The sequence below is a fragment of the Taudactylus pleione genome, unplaced genomic scaffold (genome assembly GCF_031769625.1).
Source record: "Taudactylus pleione unplaced genomic scaffold, aTauple2 ptg000201l, whole genome shotgun sequence".
NCBI lineage: Eukaryota > Metazoa > Chordata > Amphibia > Anura > Myobatrachidae > Taudactylus > Taudactylus pleione.
In genome coordinates, this window is record NW_028284603.1 from 43766559 (window position 1) to 43782350 (window position 15792).

At 44.6% G+C, this 15792-nt stretch overlaps 1 protein-coding gene across 1 annotated transcript in view; it reads right to left on the reverse strand.

Moving 5' to 3' along the window:
• The window catches only part of KAT14 (lysine acetyltransferase 14), a 42514-nt gene that overhangs the window by 15936 nt on the left and 10786 nt on the right, over positions 1-15792 (reverse strand). Inside the window, exons 2-7 of the mRNA XM_088477349.1 lie at positions 12587-12708; positions 11390-11511; positions 9864-10045; positions 7467-7889; positions 4295-4842; positions 3113-3249 (exon numbers count right to left, since the gene is read on the reverse strand). Of these exons, the coding sequence (XP_088333475.1) occupies positions 3113-3249; positions 4295-4842; positions 7467-7889; positions 9864-10045; positions 11390-11511; positions 12587-12708 (1534 nt within the window). The remainder of the gene's footprint in view (positions 1-3112; positions 3250-4294; positions 4843-7466; positions 7890-9863; positions 10046-11389; positions 11512-12586; positions 12709-15792) is intronic.

A 15792-nucleotide genomic window follows, 5' to 3' on the forward strand; every position in this document is an offset into this window, starting at 1 on the left:
TAAGAGCAGAAGGTCGTCCAGATATGATAACAGTCGGACACCCTGACCACGCAGGTGGGCCGCCATGATAGCCATAATTTTGGTAAACACCCATCGAGCTGTTGATAGTCCAAAGGGCAGAGCCTGAAATTGGAAGTGTTGCTGTAGTATAGCAAACTGGAGATATCGCCGATGTAAGGGCGCTATAGGTACATGTCCTGAATATCCAGAGATACCATGAAGTCCCCAGGCTCCATAGCTAGGATGATGGAGCAAAGGGTTTCCATCCTGAACCTGGGTACCCTGAGGAATGTGTTCAGGGATTTGAGGTTGAGGATAGCTGATGAGACCCATTCGGCTTTTGAACCAGAAAGAGTAACCGGTCCCCCGCTGAGATAGCGGGACTGGCACAATTACCACTGCTTGCAGCAAGAACTGTATGGCTTTCAGGATTTGTAAGGCCTTGCTTGGGTCTGAAAGAGGGCCTGTGTAGTAAAACTGGTGAGGTTGCCATCGAAGAAATGAGAGGGCATACCCATGAGAGACCACTTCTCTTAACCAAGCATCCATGGTGGTTTGACACCAGCTCTGGGCAAACTGAAGAAGTCGGCCTCCCACTCTGGGATCCCCCAGAGGGAGCCCCGTCCTGTCGGGCTTATCCTCGGATTTTGAAGCAGGGCATCTGATGATCAAGGCTTGCTTGGTCCTGGGCTTGGCGGCCCTAGTGGAAGCTGACTGCCTAGGAAAGGACTGACTTTTAGATTTTCCTCGATGACGAAAGGACCTAAAAGATGTAGTCCGAGGCTTTGCAGTAGTATTTGCTGAAGGCAGAAATGCAGTTTTTGATGCTGCCAATGTGGTTACAATCTTGCAAGGTTTGGGCCAAACAAGATCTCCCCATTGAATTGGTAACACTTCTAGGCCTTTCTTGGAGTCCACGTCTGCCTTCCATGAGCGTAGCCACAGGGTACTGGGGATAGAAACTGCCGTGGAAGAGACTCTGGAGGTTGGGAGACTGGCATCCAATATCGCTTCTCCAATATAAGAAGTTGCATCTCGTATGTGAACAACGAAAGACATCTGATCCCTAGAAGCATCTGTGGGAAAAGAGTCTTCAAGTGCGTCAGCCCAGCTCTCTATAGCTTTAGCCACCCATGCAATAGCCATTGTCGGACGGGCAACAGCCCCTGAAAGAGAGTATATCGATTTAAGGCAAGATTCAACGTTTCTATCCGTAGGGTCCTTCAAATAGGATACTGTAGGGATAGGTGACTTAGCGTTTTTAATTAAATGCGTAACATGCGAATCCACCGCAGGGGGAAGTCACCCATTTTGAACAGTGAGACACAGGAAATGGATAACAGGAGGTCAGATGTTTTTAGGGGCTGAAACCTCTTACCAGCCGTCTGCCAGGCTGCCGCCATGTGTTCGGCTAATTGATCCGATAGAGGGAATTCTGCTGAAGCCACTTATAATGCTTAACAAAACCTATCTTGTATCAAATCCTCCTCACTTAAGCCGGCAGCACATCATTTTCATGATAGCAGTATGGGTGCAGATGCTTGCTTGCTACTCTTGCCTTTGCTAGATAGCTGTAGAGTAGTATAGCACACAATATGTAAACCAACCACTGGGTATGTAGGATACAAGTAGGAATGCAATATACTGATTCTGTCTTAGGCTTGGGCAAGCTGCAGGAACGCACAGCACAAATATGGCACTGTGCAGTAACCAACTGTATGTGACAACCCTCACCAATACATTTATTGTAGCGATGTGAGGTACTGGGAAAAACCCTGAATACACCTGTTTTTCGGGCAAAGTCCGAAAAATAGGGAAAGATATATACTGACATTATAGAGGAATAAACAGACAGGCAGCGCTAGCATAAGTCACAAACAATACAGAAATACAATGTAACTACAGAATGGCACTACAATCAACTACACAGATTCTGTGGTCAGTGACTCAACATCTGGTAGGCTATAGCGCTACATAACCTGACTCCAGGGAGAGGTATGTAAGGGTACCGGACCCCGTGTTTACCTGAGAGATTTGTGGCTGAGCCTGGAGAAAATGGCCGCCGGAGACCTCTGAGGGGGCGTGGTCAGAGGAGGAGAGCAGTTCAGGGAAGCGAGACCTCAGAGGAATGGCGCCCTGAGCTGAGGGGAGGGGCCGCTTTACTGGGGAAAGCTGACCTCCCCATGCTGATTTTTAACCACTGGGACACTGGATTCCCGCTCCATCTGTACCCTGGTGGTCTAGTGGATCACTTTAGACAAAGCCTGTGTTCACTCTCAGCACCTCCGGTCTGTCCCCTAAGACTGGAGGTATGACTGCCAACCGCTGGTCATCGCAAGCGATGACCCGCCTTACCTGTCCTCTTAGGTTTAGGCTGCAGCCTGGGTCCGTCCGTGGGGCTGGCTAGCGAGGACCACGGGACGCCCACCGAAATCCCCAGCCGAAGCTGGCGTTGCGGTGCCCGGAGGGGTGACTGTTGCTGACCACTCAGCAGGAAACATAAAAAAATAAATAAAATCATAAAATAAAAGCTTTTTGGGCTGCCTAAGCAGCCCACTGCATAATGGTGACCCGACTCCGGCCGGGCACCGTCAAAACTAAGGTGCCTCTGGCACGGGGGCGGGGTATAGGGGGTTGGACCAGTGCATCCTGGGAGCTGAAAGCTTTAACTGTGTGGTGCCCGGTTCTAAACCACCACCTACACCCCAAGGAGTCCCTGTGGAGCCCTATGGACCCTGAAGAAAATTACAAATTATTATCAGCAAAAGACAATGACATGACATGACATAGCAAGCAGAACCATAAATGCTGCCAGGGACGCCTCAAAAACTCTTAATGAGAATAGCACTTGTTATTATTTTCCCATCAGTCATTCAGTAGCGTTGCCTATAAATGACTGTTTATTAACCTCTCGCACTTTCTCAATTCTACTGACTGGATTATTAAAGTCCACTGTAATTGGGCACATATGGGAACTGTGAATGCCATACTGTCAGTTGCAAAGAGGAGTTAAAATTAAATATTTAAAAGAAGTGCATTCTTCTGTTACCTCTTTCTAGTTGCACAATTCTACAAACACTAAGAAAAAGGGAATACAGATATACACACTTACCGTATGTACGGCTTTAGGACGCGAGCTGTGTACGGACTCACAATGCTAAGATCTTCCTCTTTGTCTTCTGCTGCCCCCAGGCGATACAAGAAGCGCATAGTAGAGTACCGGACTCCCTTTGTGACTGGCATGGCACTCTATTGGGTAAGACAATAGATTAGAAGAACAGCATGGCTTTAAAGGTTTAGAAATCAGTGTATAAAAGTTATTTTTAACCTTTGACATTCATGATATTCACAATCAGTTGAACACTTAAGGGGAATTACACACGAGCTGCCATTGCGAGCAGAATCAGCCTTCTCTGAGCTAACCTATGGAAGCTGCTTCCGCGCTTTATTGAATCTACCCCTTAGAGGGGGCTCAATATTTCTATAAGGGATTAGTATCAGGTAAACATTTTGTTAATATAGGAATTCCCAACAATCACAGGAGTACAGATACACCTAGCGTCATTACGCCATATGACCAAGACAACGTATTTTTCTTTATATGTTGCACCTTAATCGCAGACGCACGGAAAAACCGCTCACGGGGTACTAGAGACGCTGGGCTGCGGGTTTAACCATTCGGGAATTGGTTTTACACACACAAAAAGATGAAACCCAACACAACTTTGTGCAAGGAAAAGCAGCGGCTGCTCGCATTGGAGCCCTTTTTACGCAGATTTAGACTCAGTCGCACAAACGTACAAATGTCGCACATCAGATTGATCAATGCAATCTAACAATTTAGTTTTCTTTCTTCGAGTTGTTTTATTTTGCATATAAGATGCACATTTTGAGCTAGAAAGACACTTGGCGCAGCAGAGTTGCCTGGTACCAGGCACGCCAAGAGGGACTATTTTGCACGACTGAAGCCACAGTGTAAAAGGACTGAAGACCAATCACTGTTATACACAGTGCACAAATCTAATATACTTCACCATTTAGCACATTTTTTTTTCATATAGTATACAAATGTTAACACCCTGGAAAGAGGTATACTAAAGCCAGCAGCCATCTGTAATTTGGATGGGAGTATTTTATTCAGGTTTACTATGGTGTAAGGTTAGTGGTAACCCATTGCATCACCTTAACGGTTTATGTAATTAGCACCTAATCTCGTTTTCCTATCACTGCCCAGGCCACATGTACAAGCAGCACATTTATTTTGTATTTGTTGGTTTGCCTAGAAGCCACTCACCTGATATCTGTCCAGGATTCTTAGGTCCTTGCTTGTTGCCTTGTACTCTAGGCCAGAGTGTAATGGCCTAGAAACAGACCCGTCCCTAACTCCATAGACCCCTTCAACTAGCATTAGGGCAGCATTCACTGCCTGATCCAAGTCAAAAAGGGGCAATCCCCTTTCACGCTTGGCCTTATGGACAAGCAGCTTCTGTCTGAGTCTCCTGGCATCCGGCATCACAGCTACAGCATTGGGACAGGCCTCAAGGCGCTTTAAAAGCAGCATTTCTTCATACAGGCTTAAAGCACTATATGGAGTGTTTTTGTTTTTATTCTTCTCAATGGGCTGAGACCTCCTCTTGTCACGCACTCTGTCAAGAGACGGTCCCTCATGTAATACACCTTCCACCCGCTCCAACTTCTCCTCTTCACTCTCTATCTCCTGTTTAACATGTACAGAAGACTTGAAGTTTTTCCGACAAATAGGGGCAGAGAGTGTGGCATTTGGAGAAGGTATGTATTCAATCCCAGGATCAATGACACCGTCTGCATCCATCTCCTCGTCATCTGTAAAAAGGCATTAATCAATTAATGGCAGGGAAATCGGAGAACCCTTTCTCTGCAAACGTGCCATTGTCTGTATCCCACAAGAGACAGCCATAGTCTTATAGTTCTAGTGAACTTTTCAGCCTGCCTCCTGCTGGTACTACTGGAGAGCCATACCGGATTGCTACTGGAATTCAATTCTGGCTCAGTGACCGCTTTGGCCCCTCTACTCATTGACCCAGCTATTACTGGTGAGCTTCATCTATTACTTCTTTACTCCTTTGCCAGATGTGATCGAGTTGCTGCCCCCTCACTAGTATGTCTCAATGTATTGTTTTAAATAGATAAAGCCGGATCCGTGCCTTAAATTGTGGCAATTTAGCCTTATTAATGACTCCACTTGCGTTGGAAAGATTGGATTGATGCAATGTACAATTGATTGTTTTTTATGGAATAAATTTATTTTTTAAACCAGTAGCCAGTTACCAGCGCTCCCATTATTTTTATATCTAGTGTTAGAATACCTTCCTACATTCCTTACCCTGAATGGGACATTATGCCTCCAAAAAAGAATCAATGCAAAGTGAAATATAAACTAGCATACTCATCTACAGGGCGGCAGCAGAAAGAGGGAGAACGACCTATTCCTTCTCTTCTAGATAATCTGAGCTGTTTACCTCCAAAGATTTGGCTGCTATCCCTCTGGACAGTGGATACAAGAGTAATTTCAAGGAAATTATACAATACCTGAAAAACCTTATCAAAGATGACATTCTCAACACATACAGGAGAGGGAGAAGTAAAGTGGACGCACTGTAGATGGCATCAAAACCTACTAACATGGAAGAGGCCAAGGTGGAGTCAAACTACAGTATTCACTCCCTACAGTATTTAATCACTAGTGAAGCCTCAGAATTTAAGGCATTTCTGTTCTGTCCCGCTTGGGTGATTTACAACACAGGGTTGCGCTGGAGCAATCTATGCATTCGTGGGATTTATGGAAGAGGTTTCACAACCTCTTCTCATTGACGCCCTTATCCAGATCTTCAGTGTAGGGCTGCAGAATGATCCAGACACAGAGATCCACTTTGATGGGCACAAGTGGTATGCAAACTGAAGCATCATGAGATATCTATTGCAAACTTCATCATTATACAGTGAAGGATGGCATCCTACAACAAAAGCGACTGTTATAGCTCATCCTAGAGGAGTGGAGGTAGAAGAGGATTAAACACAGATGGGGCCTCAAAATCTGCCTCCAAGTTCTCCAGGAAGGGAAGTTGGTCAAGTTGTGAGCACCATTTGGCACAGCCGAACTCTGTCTGAATATTCCTCAAGTGGACCTGTCTGAATGGTCTTCATTGCATTATGAATTTGATCTAGTCCTGCTTCAGACAGGTGATGGATGGCATGTTCCCCCATTTCCAGATGCTCAGCCAGAGGGCTGCAGGAACCTCCTGCTACTTGACTATAAGACAGGGATTTGCACATATCTAATGCCAAGTTATCCTTGCATGCACCATTTGATAGATTGCTGTGCCTCTTCAGTCCCATGGTATGATTGATAGTATGATTAATAAGGTACTATACTATAATTGTAGTATATATACCATCTTTAGATTATGTTTATATTGTTGCTTAAGCAATGTCACTCTTGTTCCCTCCCTCTTCAGTATGGAAAGCTGTTGTAGACTTAACTTGGTTTATTGTTCCTAATTCTTCTCACCACTGAAATGGTCATTCAAATGCTGCACAATGTTATATAATTTGTTATGTGCTTTTATGTTGAGAGACTTCACCAACCCCCATGTGAGGCTGGTTAGTCACCCATGAACTTTAGGACGGCTTCTCCCTTTTTTTCAAGTTACTTTGTTATGCGCAAGTATTTTTGCATTGTTTTTCTTTTCTTCCTTAATTGTGCATTTATGTCCAGGTTACTAGAGCATCTGGGTTTGGGTCTGCTGTGCCCCTTTACCATAATCCAGCAGCTAAATTTCTGGTGCCTTTTCAAACTCTTTCTGAATATCCAACGGTGCCATACAGGCCTACCCTCTGCCGCCCTGATAATTATCTTGAGCATAAAGTCATTGGCACCTGTTAGTAGAGCAAACGCGGCACCTTAGGGGGTTAAGTGGAGAATAAATTGGCTTTGTTTGTAGACTACCTTCTGACCATTGTATCCAACTGTTTCCCTCCCACACCTTTCTCAAAAATACAAAATATTCTACCAAATTTCACCTTTTATAAATTAATTATTCCAAATCAGTGGCACTGAACCTGATCACATACTGCAAGGACTGAAATTAGCCTTCCCTTCCACACGCACCTCCAATATGACTTAACAGGGGCTGACCATCACTAGGTAGACAAATATTTATTTAAGGCCAATTCTGCAAAAACAAAATTAGAGTTCCCAGACTGGCAAGATCTTAGGATGTCTTGGCTGGGCAGGTCAATGTAGTTAAATGAATACTCTGCAGACCCTGACCATCCACATCCCTGCCACATCTAATGACTTCTTAAGGCTCACAAGGGCTCTGTGACAATACCCCAACCTCACTTCTATTCTTTCCCAGTGTTCCCAATGTACTGAAATATAGATTATACCAAAAAAAAAAAAAAAAAAGACAAGCAGCAGTACTAACCATGAAAAAGAGCTTGTGGTGGCATAACATCAGGAATTAGATCTGCTTCGGAGAGCAGGCTAGGAGTTGCCGAGTGAGAAGCTGGTGTGCCTGGAGCGGAGAAATCCAAGGATGGTGAAGGAGAGGGACTGGTCATGGGCGTACGGTCTGATGAACTCATAGACGAGAAGTCAATCACTTCTCCTTTCTCAAGCACAACATCTGGTCGACGGTTACGGCTGCTGGAGAACTTCACTGGAGTAGAGGATGTGCTTCTATCCACATAACCGGCTGCTTCTTTCTGGGCTCTCCTGATATCTTTTGCTTCTTGAGTTCGTGATCTCTTTTCCTTTAGTTCTATCGCAGACTCCACAAGGTTTCCCCTAGACCTTTTTCTGAGACCTTCTACTGTGATCACTGTATCCAGGTTAGACTTGCCAGGAGCTGGAGAAATTGTGCACATTATTATGCATTAAACTGAGCTTACATGGAACACGCAACAAGGAATAAATAATGAGATATGTAGCTATAAACACTTTGGGGAAATACAGTGGAAACACAGTTCTGCCTGTAAATATATAGTTTACATTTTCTCAAATAACCTTCACTTTAAGCCTTGCCTCTAATTTAAGATACAAAGGGGTACATGTTTGCCAAAGTTTAAGCCCAAAATGTAAAACAACAATGACATTAAAAGAAAATCACGCCGTATAGTAAATTTACACCTTTGTGCCTTAAATTAGAGGAAAGGTTTAAGCGATGGCTATTTGAGTAAATATAAACCATATATTCACAGACACAGAACTGGGTTTCCACAAAGTCTTTTTTGAGAATAAACTGTACTTTAAAAGTACACTGCCAACAATGCTCAATTTTCAGCTACCTCTATTTCTTCCCTGCTCCTGAAAACTCTGGTTAATGAAAGGAGGGGAAAGAGAAAAATGAAAGTAGACAGCATACTCAACCCCAACGGAACAGGGATAGGGGTCTCTTCCTTAGGAACTCCACTGTTACTTGATAAACAACACTGATCTAGGCCCTTTGCAAAGCCCTGAGCAAAGAGGATTATCATGAAGCAGCCTGGGGGTTATTGTCAAACTATGTGGGTATCCAATTAGCCGTGGTAAAGTACAGCGGCTAATTACCTCGCTCGGGGCTATCCAATTAACCCCAAAGTCGGCTGACGACGGCACTTATCTGTGGGGGTTTTTTTTTTTAGACCTGATGTGTCCCGAAAAAGAATCCACATAGCGACACCTGTGTGTTTTCGTGAGAACTATCCTATTATTTCGAGCAAAATAATAGGATAGGGTGACAAAAAACATTGGCGAAAATCGGGGTTAATCGGCGAAAAATCCCCGTTTTTCGCCGATCACAGGGGTCACTTAGCGCCTGAACAATGTTCTGGGCAAATTGGATACCGCTCTATGATGGAGACCCCAGGATGGACTCCTATAACGTGCTACACATAATGGGTGGTTTTATGTAAGAACAAGTCTTTCTTTATAGATTGTAAGAAAAAAAAAAAAAGAATGAATGCCAAGCAAATATTACTCTAGCAGGGATGAGAGTTTACTGGTTCTTTTAAAGTAACTGTTGGTTACTTTAAAAGGCACAACCCATCACTAAAGAGGTATACACCATTCAAAGAGGATGGGCTCTGTGACTCCCGCTCAATGTCGCAAGTGGCCCGCTACCAACACACAAGCTGGGAGCCATGCTGATTCAGTCTGTGCTACCCTGTCCATGAGTCAGACAAAGGAGAGACAAGTCACCCATAGCCCCTGAAGAATGACAGTAGCTGTGGAGAACAGGCATTGTGACCATGTGACTTTACTGCCCAGTGAGTAATGTACATTTCCCGTGTCTACTAAATCTCCCCATCTTCATTATTCTAATCTGAGCCGGGGCTATGTCACAGTCTCTGCCTGTCCCATGTGATAAAAGAGAACACGGTCTCTGAATAGTCCACTTTCAGAGGTGTAAGTGAACAATTCTGCATTTGTCACCACACACCATGGAGCTTAATGTCTGGTGAGAGACAAACCAAATATTAGGTTTTAGAAACATTTGCCAGACATATGACTGCAGAATAGGTGACATAACATTATCTAGCATTATAATTTACTTGTATCTTTAACTTAGGTGTGGTTAAAGGCAATTTTGGAAAACATGATATATCTTAAGACTAATTTATATGGCAAATTATGATTTGTGGGCACTACTATGTGGCATAATGTGAATTGTGGGCACTAGTATGTGGCATAATGTGAATTGTGGGCAATACTATGTGGCATAATGTGAATTGTGGGGACTATATTACAGTCCAAAATGATGCCCTTCAAAATAAAAATGTGCCCTCCTCAGAGATCAGCACCCTGCCCAAAAAATCCTCCAGTGAACACTAAGGAACCGTACCTTTTATCTTTTGTGAAGAGGAGGAATACTTGTCTCCTTCAGGCTTCATGGCAGGTGGTTTGTTGTTAACAAGTTTCCACCAGCCTGGTTCTCCAAACTCCTGAGCTCCAGACCTGAAGAACATGGGACTCCCCACAGAGAGACAGCCTGCAACGGTGCTCCACCAGGTAGACGTCTTCTTCCTGAGGAAACAGAGTACAGGATGCGCGCCTATTACAGTGTAAGAAAACGTCTAATACACCACCGAGCCGATAAATAGTAAATTATTTAAATACGGGAAACTTGGCTTTGCCTACTGTAGCATTAGATATACTGATTTTACAATTAGATGTACACAGTACACCTTTTCTTCTATATAGCACTGGGTGACAAAGGGCCCAAACAATGTCTAAGGGCAGTACCCAAAATAAAAGGATGGTCTGAGCAGGAACTGCTAAACTATCAATGACTCATTAAAAGGTATTAAATGTGGAGACATTTGTGTCAGGGCGAAGGGATAAAACTAAAAAATAGTCTGTGCCACTCATCCTTAATAAGCTCTGTATGTGCCAGAGGAAATAAACTGATAAAGTACTAGTTTATGTTTCAAGCTAGCACAAACCAATGCAAGCATGGTGTTATCCCTCCAAATTAGACTTGGATGATGTAATACAGAGGATTGATTGGTTTACTACCATTGAGAAGCTATTATTTTAAATGAGTCACATAATAAATTATCATTGTATATGGAGATCCCAGGTTACATAAGCCCATTCCAAGAATTTAAGCCAGGGTGTGATTGGGGCAGGGAGGCATGTGGGGGTTCTTGTCTGTCACCTGTTCTTTAATCCCCCTTTTCGAGCTCCAGAATTACTTTTGGCCTAAAGGCTATCCTTACCAGCATGGTATTCTGCCTAGTCTACTTTAAATTGATTGTTCCCAATACTATCTGTTCCTTTTATGTGGTTGATTTGCCCAATGTTGCTTTAAAAACCACAACAATGTGTTTTACCCCAGTTGTGTCCTCTGCATGGGCAACAGCGGATACTTAGAGAGATCATAGATATTTTTGGTGAATGCAACCTCATTACTCAGGAAGAGCAGGAAACCCCTACAATAGTACATGCTTCTTCTTGCTCTATAGTAATCAGTTATACAATATATATGACCACAGGCGGTTTACCCAGTCTCAAAGCTTTAAAAGGACCAGTAAACCACATGAGATATTGTATTGAAATGCCCTCCCCCTACTGCCCTGGTTGTGCAAGGTTTGATTCAGATTCTAAGGTGTATATTTACGAAAGGGCGATTTTTATTCAAATGAAAATCAATCAACATCGATGTTGTGTTTCTGGGGCTAAATCACACATTTGCTAAAGCTTAAAAGAAAACAAATCAAAAATTGATTGTTAGTAAACGTGTGATTTAGTCCCAGAAACACAACATCGATGTTGATTGATTTTAAATCGATCCGAATCATTTCAAATCGACCATTAGTATATATACCCCTAAGAGCCCACTGGTAGATTTATTTTCCATAGTCTCACCTATTCCCCAGTAAGAAAGTCCAGTGCTTCTCTATAAATGAGCAGATGTCTTCTTTCCATCGAAAGTAGCCCTGACGACCAGATCCTTCCAAGGACAGGTTATACATGGCCAGCATGACCACCTGGAATAGAATACATATGTCCTTCAAGCCTCAGCCACCATTGTAATCATGTTCTGCCAATCTCAGCTAATATTTGTTAAAAAAAATTAGGAGCTCGCATCGTCAGTGACATTGAGTGTACAAACTGGATGATGTTGCAGACATGCCATTCGATCCAGCCAGATCAGACGACATATTGTCTAGTGTGTACCGGCCTTAACTCTTATGTATGATTCAGCTAACGATCACGCCACATCTTGTGTTATTGTAGATGTTAATACACAGTATAGCATGAAACATTACATAAAATAGGTTTCTTTTAATATTTCTTTATCAGGAGCCGGCAATGGTAAAAGGTTAAACATAAAAGCAGACACACATTGCTTTGGGACTAACAAATCTTTATTTCATGAGAAGTAAAGTCACACCCACCTGCATTCATTCCATAGCTCACTTTCACTTCTTAGGCAGGAACAAATCTGTTGTTTAAAGTGGGCCTTTACACATATATGAGCCATCCGTGTGGGCTAATTAGGTCTATTATACAGTCTATACCTTTGCTAGGAACCATTGACGCTTAAGGTGCCCACACACTAGGCAATATTTTACACGATCAGCCTGATTCCGACGCATCGGGACGACAGATCGTGTAAAATATGTCCTAATCGTGCGTCTCTACTCACGATTACGATGCGCGTACCCGCTGGTCGTACATCACATCTTCAGATATTGGCTGCTGCAGGCAAGATCTGAAAAACTCAGTCATGATACACTGGAATAGTATAGGATGCACGATAGATCGTGGGTCAATCTGGATAGTTTTAACACCAAATCATGCCCACCACTGCAGGGGGAGAAATCGGACATGATATCGGATCGTGACCTGAATGCCTAGTGTGTGAGCACCTTAAGGCACGGCTTATTATGCTTAGCTTATTATTTATGCGGTACTAGTCCCTAGACAAGTGACAGGCCATTTCAGCCCATAAAACGAATGACTCCAATGTCAATGTGAGGCCAATCTAAAATGTTTCTATCCAAAGTCCTGCAAAACAGCACGCTACCTGTTCTCATTAGATGGAGCACATTCACTTACCTGCTGCCAAGTCAGCCTTAAACGTTCAAACTCCTCTTTGCCATCGTCGGAACAGTCAGTACATGTGAACTTGAAGAAGTTGTCCCCTTTCAGATGACTTGGCGGGTCACTTCCGAGCTGGCCTGCAAATGGACAATGTGACATCTTAAGTTAATAAGTATACCCGCGTATAGCTACAAGAAGTACAATGCCCCCTTTATTACAGTCACTTACCACCAGGCATATTTTCTAAGTGCATTAAAAAGTACGTAGTCAGGATTGTCAAAATTTATATCACCTTGGTTAAAATATCAACATCATAAATGTCGACACCTGGAAAATGTCGGCATGGACAGAATACAGACATTGCTAAAATGTCAACATTAGGGCTAGGGTTGGGTTTACCATTAGGGATAGACTTACCACACTGTCGACATTCTGACCATGTCAACAGTTTATGATTGTTGAAGTAATGAACATATCGACACGACTATGTAGACATTCTCATGTCAACATAATATACTGAATCTCCATTGCATCTTACCCCTCCATTTAACCCTCTTTATCGTCCCACACTTATAGTAATGCCCACAGCTAAACTGGCAGTATTAATTTGTAAGTAATGTCTCTCTGCACTGACGTCACTAGACGGGTACTCTGCTATTTTGGAGTCACCCCATCAGATGGTGTCACCATGAAGCCAGAACACGGAGAGAGGCATAGGAAAGACTGTGGGCTGCCCCAGGAGCTGCAGGAGCACTGGGGAAGCCCTCTGTGTGCCGAGAACGGGAGGTGGGAACGCCCCCAAGATCGGTACACACAAAAGGGGCATGGCTTCGTGGGTCACGGTCACGTCCCCTTTTCATTAAGCCACGTCTCCTTTCAAGCTCAGCCCAGCCGCACCGGGTGTCACCCAGGTAAGTGACGCCTCTGTCTCTCTGCAAAATGGAAATGGTCTTAGAACCGTTTCCAGACTGATGAGCAGCAACAATTGTATCTCTCATCGCAGATGGTTTTTTGTCCTTGGCATGACTTGAACACAAATCTGAATGCTGAAAGCTGTACGCCCCAAAGCTCTGCATTTATGGAGAGGCAGTTGTGTTTCTTACAGAACAAATAAGGAAGTGCTCTGGCTTAGCAGCACCTGGCTCTAATGACCTTTTTTATTGATATGGGAGTGGTAAAAGCTGTACTTACCATTTCACAAATGGCTTCTTCACATCAACTAATTTTTGGAATAATACCAAAGTATAATCTGTAATGGGTTGTCACATGACATTAACATTTAGCACTTGGTGAGGACTGGATGATTGTTACCGATGTCCTGACATGTAAAAACACCTTAGAAATAAAGGGTGAGCTTTTTCATCAGATCAATAAGTTTATTACAAAAAACTCAGGGCTGATTTACTTAGTCGCAAAACAAGAGATATGGTAAGAACTTACCTTTGTTATCTCTGTTTCTACGAAGTCCATAGGGTCCACAGGGTTGACCTTGGGGTATAGCTGGATCTGGATCCATGGGCACCACGCAGTTAAAGCTTTAGCTGCTCCCAGGATGCACTTGGGTCCGTCCTCCTCTATACCCCGCCCCCGGCCACAGCACCTCAGTTGGTAAGCAGCCAAGGCCGGAGGAGGAGACTAAACAGAGAGAAGGAAGACTGGAACACACAAGAAACCATACTCACAGAAATGGGAGACGGAAAACCGGTGACCAGCCACACAGCCCATTTGAAGCCAGGTGCGTCAGGGCGGGCGCCCTGTGGACCCTATGGACTTCGTAGAAACAGAGATAACAAAGGTAAGTTCTTACCATATCTCTTGTTTTCTACTTCAGGGTCCATAGGGGGTCCACAGGGTTGACCTTGGGGATGTCCCAAAGCAGTACAACTAAGGGCGGGGACGCTCCTGTGCTGAAAGGAGTACCCGGCGCCCAAAGGATGCATCCTGAGAGGCAAAGGTGTCAAACGCATAGAACCTCAAAAACGTTTGAATTGAAGACCAAGTGGCCGCCTTACACAGCTGAACAGCAGAAGCGCCACGTCTAGCAGCCCAAGAGGGACCCACAGAACGAGTGGAATGAGCCTTAACAGAGGCTGGCACAGGTAATCCCTCCTGTGCATAAGCCTCACAAATAACGGAACGAAGCCAACGGGCTAACGTTTGTTTGTTGGCAGGCCAACCCCTCTTGTGAAAACCAAAGAGGATAAACAAGGAATCAGACTTCCTAACCGAAGCCGTCCGGTCTACATAAATTCTAAGCGCCCGGACCACATCTAAGGAAGTCTCAGCAGCTGAAAGATCAGGGGACTGAAAAGCTGGCACAACAAGTTCCTGATTAATATGGAACTTCGAGACCACTTTGGGCAAAAACTCAGGACGAGTGCGGAGCACCGCTCTGTCCTGGTGAAAAATCAGGAAAGGAGGGCGACAGGAAAGCGCCCCCAATTCAGACACCCTCCTGGCCGAAGCAATTGCCAGGAGAAAAACCGTCTTAAATGTCAGCCACTTGAGCTCCACCGCCTCAAGAGGCTCAAACGGAGGACCCTGCAGGACCCGTAGCACCACCGCCAAGTCCCAAGGAGCCACAGGAGGCACAAAGGGAGGCTGGATCCTGAGAACACCCTGGAAAAAGGTGTGAACGTCTGGTAGTATTGCAATCCGCCGTTGAAACCACACGGACAAGGCGGACACATGAACCTTCAGAGATGCAAGGCGTAAGCCGAGATCCAATCCTGACTGAAGAAATTCCAAGATCCTAGAAACTCGGAACACCTGAGGATCATAATGTCTGGACTCACACCACTGAAAGTAAGTGTGCCACACTCTGTGATAAATCCGTGCTGAAGCAGGCTTGCGTGCCCTGAGCATGGTACCAATAACCGAACTGGAGAAGCCCCGAGACCTCAAGACGGCTGTCTCAAGAGCCACGCCGTCAAAGACAGCCAACCCAGATCCGGGTAAAGGCAGGGCCCCTGAGACAACAGGTCCCGACGCTGAGGAAGAAGGTACGGAGCGTCGATGGAGAGGCTCCTGAGATCGGAGTACCAAGGACGTCTGGGCCACGCTGGAGCTACCAGCACGAGCATGCCGCCGTCCTGCTCGAATTTCCGCAGAACCCGAGGAAGCAGGGATATCGGAGGAAACAGATACGCCAGGTGAAACGTCCATTTCACCGACAGCGCGTCCACCAGACTTGCACCTGCGTCTCTTGTCCTTGACCCGTA